The sequence below is a fragment of the Benincasa hispida genome, chromosome 5 (genome assembly GCF_009727055.1).
Source record: "Benincasa hispida cultivar B227 chromosome 5, ASM972705v1, whole genome shotgun sequence".
Classification (NCBI taxonomy): Eukaryota; Viridiplantae; Streptophyta; class Magnoliopsida; order Cucurbitales; family Cucurbitaceae; genus Benincasa; species Benincasa hispida.
The window spans coordinates 37386596-37395479 of NC_052353.1; the positions used below are offsets into that span (position 1 = coordinate 37386596).

The following is an 8884-nucleotide window of genomic DNA, read 5'->3' on the forward strand; positions in this document are numbered from 1 at the left end:
CCACATTCTATTTTGACCTACACATATGTGATATGTAAAAGGGCAACTTTGAACCTTTCAATACCCTAAAGTTTCATAACTACCCTTCAATATGACTTCACAAATTAAGACCACTTCAACTTCATTTCTAACTCTATCAAAATTCTTATAAATTAAACTTGAAACAAAATTTTGGCAAACCCAAATGGTAAAAGCAAAAAAAAAAAAAAAAAAAAAAAAAAAAAAAAATAGATGATGGAGCCAAAAATCATAGCTACTCTTGCACTAATTTTCACTCTTACATTGCTTAGTTTTTCTTGTCTTGTCCATTCTAGAACTCTCTCAATTGCTCCATCACCAGCACCTGTAAGTTACTCATTTCTATATGTAATTTTGGTGTGTGTTTTACATTTTTCTTCAAGTTTAGCATTTTTTAAAAAACATGTTTGTATTTAAAAAAATGATTATATTTCTTACATTTTCTTTAAAAGTTCTATCAATAAAGAAAGAAAATTGCAAATATCGAAGGTTGTAGTTGCAATTATACTCTCGAACTTTTAATTATAAAAATTAAGCCATCAAACTCATACAAATGTTAAAATTGGACACTAAACTTACGTAATTAATGACATTGTAACACTGGTATAATTTGAGGGTTGTATTTTTATCATTTGAGAGTATAATTTCTGTAATTATTGTAAATTTGAAGGTCCAATTTTAATACTCATATAATCAATTTTTATAATAGAAAGTTTGAATGATGTAATTATATTGCAACTAGCAACATGCTTTAGAAGTGTTTTTTGCAATAAGTGGATTGATTGAATGTTTATCTTTATTTATTTTTTTCTTCTTTCTAATCCCTCCAAAGCCAATAAGACAATTCATTTCATGTTGTTTAAAAAAAGAAAACGTTTTACAATTACTCAAGAAACTATAGTAAACACATTTTAACTAAGCTTTCGTGTGTATTATATATATAACATGTTGGGAGTGATTCAATACTTGGTTAATATCATTTTTGTCATTTTTAAAATCACTTGAAGATTGCTTTTAATCATTAAAATTTATTTTATTAGTATGAAAATTGCGATTAAAAATATAAATTTTGAACATTAAATTGATTTTGAATAATGACAACTATGTTTAATAGAATTTTAAAAATGGAAAAAAAAAATGATTTTAACCATTTCAAATTCACTTCCAAAAATGTACATAGTCTTATATTAGATTCTTTTTTTTTCCTCTCTTTTCGATAACTCGCGTCGTTGTTTTAAAGAAATTTTGAAATTTTTGAAAAAGGAAGGAGAGGGAATTGGAAGCCATAAAGGTATTCATGGAAGGAGGCATATGAGGAAGGGTTCATTTCCAGGAGATTGTCATTCTAAGTGCAATCAATGCAAGCCTTGCAAGCTTGTTCAAGTAACTGTGACATCCAACATGAACTTGGTTGAGAATAATAATATTGAGTACTATCCTCAAGTATGGAGGTGCATGTGCCATCACAATATATTTTTTCCTTAATTAAATTATCAAGTATTATTATGTGTCAAGATGTCAATACGAACAATGTCAAAATCTCGATTTAATGAAAATATGAATCAGATGTGTCAGATTCAATCTATGAGAGATTCTAACATTTTAATTAAGTCAAACGTTACTTGTGGGGTAGGTGGATTCAAACATCATATAAGTTATGTTCATATTTCATACTGATTTTTTTTCCCGAAAGTTTGGCATGTGAAAGTGAAGGATTTGAAGCTTTGATCTCTCAATTGAATGGAAGGCATAATGCCTTAGAATTGAATAATTCCACAATTATTGCCACATCAATGATTAATAGGTTAAATCATTTTTGTTCTTGTACTTGAGATTTTATTTTATGTTAGTATCTTACTTTCAATCAATCTTAAATTTAGTACCTCAAAGTTATTTCGAATCCTAATAATTTTCATATAAGAAAGACCATTGTGTGCATATATTTTTAGACTTTATAAAGAAAATGCTAATAGAAGCTAATTTTTTTATATAAAAAAATCAACAATAAACTAACTACATAGCTAATTTTAAAAAATATTGAAAGTCCATACTATATTTAGACATTTGAAAGTAGAAGACCAAAATGAAATAAAACTCAAACTATATAGATCAAAATGTATGATAGTAGAACTAAGTCGTCATCTCGTAAAACTAATTGAAATGCATATAAAGTGTAAATTTGGATCATATCATATCTTTATTTGATAATTTCTCCCAAAAAAAAAAACCCTCATTATAATGATTCATGTGTTATTTCTCTTAAACATCCAATGTACAAGAAAGTTAAATTGATCTAACTAGCTCAATAAACCTCATTTAAAATGTACAGCTACAAAGTCCAAACATAATCAAAATTACTTTTGAAATAGTTAAAATCACTTTCATCATATTCAAATTCACTCTAGAATGTCTTTAATAATTCAAAATCAATTTAGTCTTTAATAATTCAAAATCAATTTAATGTTTAATTATACATTTCAAAACACTATTTTCATTCCATCAAATTTGATCTAAAACTATCCATCAGACTATGATTTGAATAATTTTAAAATCATTCTGTGGAACTTTCAAATTCTATAACATCCTACTCTTCACAATTCTGTCTACTTCAGTAGTACTCAAATGTTTTAACCTATTTTCCTTCATCCAAGTCTGTCCTCCAACCAAACTACTTTTAAGTTGCTCTTCCTTCATCTTCAGCAATCTCATGCTTTCACTTATTTTTGGGAAAAAACCTTCAGGCCTCAAACACCAAGACCTAAAGATCCCAAACAAAACTTCCATATCACCACCAAATCTCTTTACTCCAACATCATTAAACTGCACATTACTCATCAGTACACCATTGAAAAGAAATCGATCGGTGCCAGCAGCCAAAGTTCTCCAGAGCGAAACGAAGTCGATCTCATTCAAATTCTTTTCTAAAGTTAGCATTTTCCCTTGCAAATAATCCAAAGCCCCAATTAAATGCCTGGACACTGACCAACCATCTTCACATTTTTCCTTCCATTGTTTTTTGTTTTTTATGTAATCTCTACTTTCAGCGTCAAATCCCCTCAAAATAACCGTGGATATTTTCTCAACCCATTCTCGTCTAAACTCCTCAAACTTCCTAATCTCCAGGTCGATAATACCAGTTGATTGACTCTCTAACAGCTCGTCGGAAGCCGATCCCATCTCGAGGAAAAACATGTCTTCACACCATTCTTTTAGAATAGATTCAAAATATCGTGCAGCATTAATCGAGTTCGAAACTTTAACCAATGCATCATCGTCTGTCAAGGCAGTTAAACCTTCAGCTTCCTGGCACCTGATTAGTACACAACTCAAAAATTTAGCTATGATAGGTGAACCAGCTAGCTTGAAAAATCTTGACCTCAATGAGATACTAGGCAGAGATCGACAGCGATAAACCAAAGACGAGAGCTGCTTAATAAAGACAGCAGAAATTGCAGGAGATTTAGAATGCTCGGAGGAAGAAGGAAGAGCTGCAGCTGGAATCTTATCAGACCAGTTCCCTTCATTATCTACCTCAGTTTGTAACTTAGCCAATGCATCACTAAGCTCCATTTCTGCCCATAAATCAAGCCAATCAGGTCTATCACAGAACACAGCTAATGAAGAAATTCTTTGCAAGTTCTCACTTCCATCAAAAGAAAGCAAAAGTCCAGACTGCTCAACAAGTGATTTAATTCTTTTATCAAAAGATATCATCAGGTCGACTAAATGAAGCAATGATATTCTAGCTTGTGATTGAATACCAGTGTCGGAATCTTCATCGAGTCGACTAATGTAATTCGGGAATATCTCCTTTGCCAAGTAAGTTGACAAGGAGGATACCATTGATGATATCCATTCTTCTCTGCAACTATACCCCACCAACCTCGCTTCATCAGCAAGAGGTTGCAAAACTTCGTCTATTGAGTCAACATAATCCCTAGTAATCTTATAAGTGAGAATAAAAATAAATTCTGGCTTATCAATCCACTTCGAAAAATGATCTTGAGCTGCTAATGATATAGGATTTACAAGCTCTTCAATTGCCCAAAGGGGTTGTTGCAAAGAAAGCTCTTTACTGTAACCTTCAAGTTGTCGAGATTTCCTTCGTCGTTGAAGCTCTTGTAGGCTGCATAGGGCAAGAAAATTTTCACAGTATTGCTGTTTGAGCTTTCCTTGCATTGTAAAAAGAGGATTTTGGGATTCAGTCGATTTTGTTGCATCACCTGTAACAGTTACAGTGGAGAGAGGTGGGGGCCATCCAAGGGAAGAAAGAAGGGAGCGATGATCTGCAATTGCCTGAGGTCTTAAAATAGCTAAAGCCCGATCAACTCTATGGTCAACTGCTGACACAAGATGTGTCCACTGAGGCCGTGTTTTTGAAACTGATACTAAGATATCTTCAGTAAGTTTAAGTGTTTTTATAGCGACCAGCCTAGCATCCTGTAATAAACAAGAATGTCATCAAAAGGTCAGCTATAACGATGTTTGAAGAACATAAATATAAGAGGTAAACGGGAAATCTATGTTTTATGACTTTGATACGGATGCTTTTTATTACTATATTCAATAATTTTTCAGTTCAACAACATGTGGGGTTGAGGGTTCAAAATTTTTACCTTGTGGGTTGAGAGTATACACCTAAACCAGTTGAGCAATAATCAGGTATTAGATTCAATAATTTGGTACTCCAAAATTTCTTTTTATTTATTTTGACCAAAAAAATCTGCTTCTGTTAGGATGAATGGAAGTGCAGAGAAGGCCACAAGAAAAACAAGCACAACCAACATGGGGACAACAGAATATAAAATTAGGACCCAAGCTACAGGTAAAATCAGCACACTAAAAACAATAGTTCTGAAGAGAGAACCTAAGCCCCCTAAACCTCCTCCGATCTATCCACACCCAAAAAAATTGTCATTCAATCGTATTACATAATAAGGCAGAAAAACCAGCTCATCAAAGTAAATAACAAATATGTTTCTAAACAAGAAACAAAACTTGATTGCAAAGTTAGAAAGAGTACAAAAGTGCCCAGCCTACAATTTGTAGACAAAGACAGCAAAGTAAAAGGGAAAATGCGAAGAAAAAGAGAACAGTTGAAAAATCCTACAAAAAGCCATCCAGTTTGAACAAATATCAGATAAAGAATAGCCTTCAAGAACTTGAGATAAAAGAACACCAACAAGACACTTTAACCTTGATGAGTTTAAACAATCTTCTCTTCCCAATCAAGGAATGATTCTTTGGTTATATAGTTGATAATAGGAGTTTAAGATCAAATTATAATTTGCACATTAGAAAAAAAAAAAAATCGTGAAAGAAGAAAATTAATATGGTGCAAGGGGTTGTGCAAAGCAGCCAACAGTGGGGTTTCCTTCCCCTTCTGTATTGTATTTTACCCTCACATTATAAAGGAACCTCTTTAACACAAAGAGTTGAGAAAATCCTCACCTCTGAACTCTGTGCAGGAGAATACTTCCTCAAGTTTTTGTTTATTGCAGATGATACAGCATCTTCGATATCTCCTACCATGCTATCAAGCTTCATTGTTGTTTCTGAAAGATTTGAAAGGTAAACAAATTTTGGAATATGTAAAAGAAAATCAACACAAAAAATTAGAGACATACTTTGATGATTTAGGAATATACAAATAAATCTGTTACTAACAGAAGTCTACCATTGATGAAGTTTGAAACAAGGAGAACAGTTTTTGGGTTCAAAATTTATGGAGAAACCTCAAACAAAATGAAATTTCAGAATGGGCATCCCTTACTCAGCTTATTCCTTCATTCCATCTTTTGAATAGGAAAGATCAACGGGTTTGGAGGCAACTGGGCACTTTTTCTATAAAATCATTAGTCTCCAACCTTAATGATGGGAATTCAGGCTCTCTCCTTGGAGCAATACAAGAACATTTGAAAGGAGCATCATACTAAGAAGATCAAATTCTTTTTGTGGGAATGCAAACTCAACCATTCTTGCCTCAAAACTTACAAGTTACAATCGGTTGCAAAGAAGATGCCCTTGGGCTGTCATCTCCCCAAATTGGTGCTTTGTAAGGAACCTGGTGAATCTCAAAGGCACATCTTCATTCATTGCCCCTACACAAAAAATTCTGGGCTGAAGTCTTTAGCACTTTTGAATGGAGCATTGTCTCCCCTTTGGAGATTATATGTATTGGCTTAATTTTCTTTTAACAAATCATTCATTCAAATCAATAAAGTGTACTCTTTGGTGTCATATCATCAGGGCGGTTGTTTTATGGAAAATATGAAACGAAGGGAGCCTCCCAAATTTTCAAGACAAGGAAAGCTCTCCACAAGAAACCCTTGATGCAGGTCTATTTATGGCTCTTTTCTGGTGTAAAATTTTATTCCCTTTCAACAATTACAGCTATTCCCCTATCAAATTGGAGAAGCTTTTTTCAATCACTTGGGATAGTATCTCTTTTGTATTGTTCCATTTAATCAATGAAATTATTTCCTATCCAAAAATATATATAAGGTGACAGGTGTGCTGTCCAGTTGCACAATAAGCTAAAAAACAAATCTCTATTATCTTGTTTCTTGTTGTCTTTGAAACTGTTTTCAGTCAGTACACTTATATTATAGTTAATTTAGTCGGTACACCAAATTGTACCAATAAAGGATGTAGCTAGAAACAAGGTACAAGCTACAACTATAATTTTAGTTCCTCCTTATATTTTTGAAGAAAAAGACTTCAAAAGAATATACACCAACAAAGGAGTTTAAAAAGGGCTCTCCAATTGGCCAACAGAACAGAAAAGAAATAACAACAAAAGACAAAACTTGATTTCAGAGCTCAAAGAGTCATAACAAAAATAGCATCCTTCCAAAGCTAATTGCAAGAGAAAGACCTCTCTTCACTAAAAATCTTTCTACTTCACTCCAACCAAATGGCCCCTAATAGCATCTTCCAACATTGATCGACAAGGATTTTCTACTGAAGATTAAAATGCAGGTCCAAAAGGATTTCAAAGGTCATCAACTTTGAGCGAGGATGCACCAAGGAAGCACTAAGAATGAGTTTCTGTTCTAGAATTTATTTTTCATTGATATGTTTAGAAAGGACCAAGAATTGAAAGATAATGTTAACATAACAAAGTACACACAGTTTCAAGTAACCCCCAAAAATATTTTCGAAGTACAACTTTCTCGATCTAATATACAAATAGGGTCATTCTGAGAAGAAAACAATGGAGAATGGCAACAGTAACTCACCGGCATACATTCGCACTGTCTCCATTCTGGCCACTTCTTTTGCCAGTGACGATAGCTCCTTCCCTAGCACCCCATCAGCTATCCCCACTCCTGTAACAGATCAACAAGCAGAAATCTCATACTCAATTATCAAGAAGTTACGGAACAGGGCATGAGTATACACAAGAATTCCCATTTCATAAACACCATACAGCCAACTACAATAACGTGTATAAGTCGACGAGCAAGCAAGCTGCACAAACCTTGCGTGGAACTCCGAGAGCGAGTAAGCGATTCAAGACCCACCAGTTTTCCATTGACATCTCCAAGGAGGCCATGAAAACGATCCGAAAACGAAGACTGGGAAAGAAGAGTATGTTTGAGGCTCCGATTGAGCTCGATTAGAGTCTGATTCAATTCGTGGCACTGACTTTGAAGGTCATTGACGAGGGTCGGGGCTTGCGCTAGGGTTTCTTTGTTATATAGCTGATGATCAAGGAATGAAAGGGCTGAAGGCGAAAGATTTGAAGGAGGAGGAAGAGCTTTGAGCTCGCTCATGATTGAGGGCAATGGAGTGAGAATTGTGAGAGCCAAATCTGTACGAGTAAATGTGGATTCAAGAATCCCAAATCAATTTTCTTCCATAGATTGAGAATTGAAGATGGATCGAATTTGACTGAGATGATCACATTCTGTAATCCACTTCTCCCCGACGAGTGAGAATTGCAGATGCGAGAGAGACGGAAGAAATGAACAACCGAAAAGAGACTATGGGTTTTTTTTCTCCCTTTTTCTGACCGATGGCCACATTGAGAATGCCACAAACTAATTGAGAGTGACCTTCCGCTAACATCATTCACGTATGATTTTATCGTTTTATTTCGAGATGCATTCTATACATCTGTCACTATCAAGAAACTCGATCCTCAATTACTTATCACTCAATCCTCGTTGGCTCATCACACGATCCTTGATTACTATGACGAGCCAACGAGGATCGAGTGACGAGTAATTGAGGATCACGTTCCTTGGTAGTGGCAGGCGCGCGGGAGTGCATCTCAAGAACGAGACGGTAAAATCACAAGTGGATAATGTCAGCAGAAGACCACTTTTCATTATTTTTCTACTGGTGACCATTTTTTATTTGGGCCTTCCAAATGAGGTCATCCATACAAAAAAACCCATGAAACAATTAACCTTTTGAAGGCTATTGCAGTAAATTTGAATTTTTATGCTAAATTTTAAAATGTTAGATTACAAACTTGTCTTTTGTTACTTTATATTTTTGTACTAGTGATCCAAATTTCACGTCTGAAATGTCGTCACACTTTACTTGTGTTCCTCTCTTCTCTCATTCAAAATATCTATCTATTATAATAGTATTGTCACACACTAGGGCTCTTTCTCTATTACTCTTCTATGCTCAAGCATGCAACTCTAGAAAGAGCATTAGCATAGTGTTTGTGACATCATCAAAAGGTTATGCTCCTACATTTTAAGGAAATGAATTGTAATCTAGGAAGCACAAATACTTTTAATTATGCAGAAAATTGATATCAGATACAGATATGTGGCAGAGACATGTCTGATACGTGATTTGAAGTATCTGATATTTTTTATAAAAAAAAAATAATTTTCAGATACGT

General features: G+C 34.1%; 1 protein-coding gene across 1 annotated transcript; it reads right to left on the minus strand.

Moving 5' to 3' along the window:
- Window positions 1-2429: 2429 nt before the first annotated feature.
- On the minus strand, window positions 2430-8072 carry LOC120078176 (RINT1-like protein MAG2). The gene is made up of 4 exons (XM_039032402.1): window positions 7502-8072; window positions 7260-7349; window positions 5470-5573; window positions 2430-4458 (listed from the first exon to the last, which is right to left on the minus strand). The coding sequence occupies exons 1-4, from the start codon at window positions 7794-7796 to the stop codon at window positions 2593-2595; spliced, it is 2355 nt and encodes a 784-aa protein (XP_038888330.1). The 5' UTR covers window positions 7797-8072; the 3' UTR covers window positions 2430-2592.
- Window positions 8073-8884: the final 812 nt, after the last annotated feature.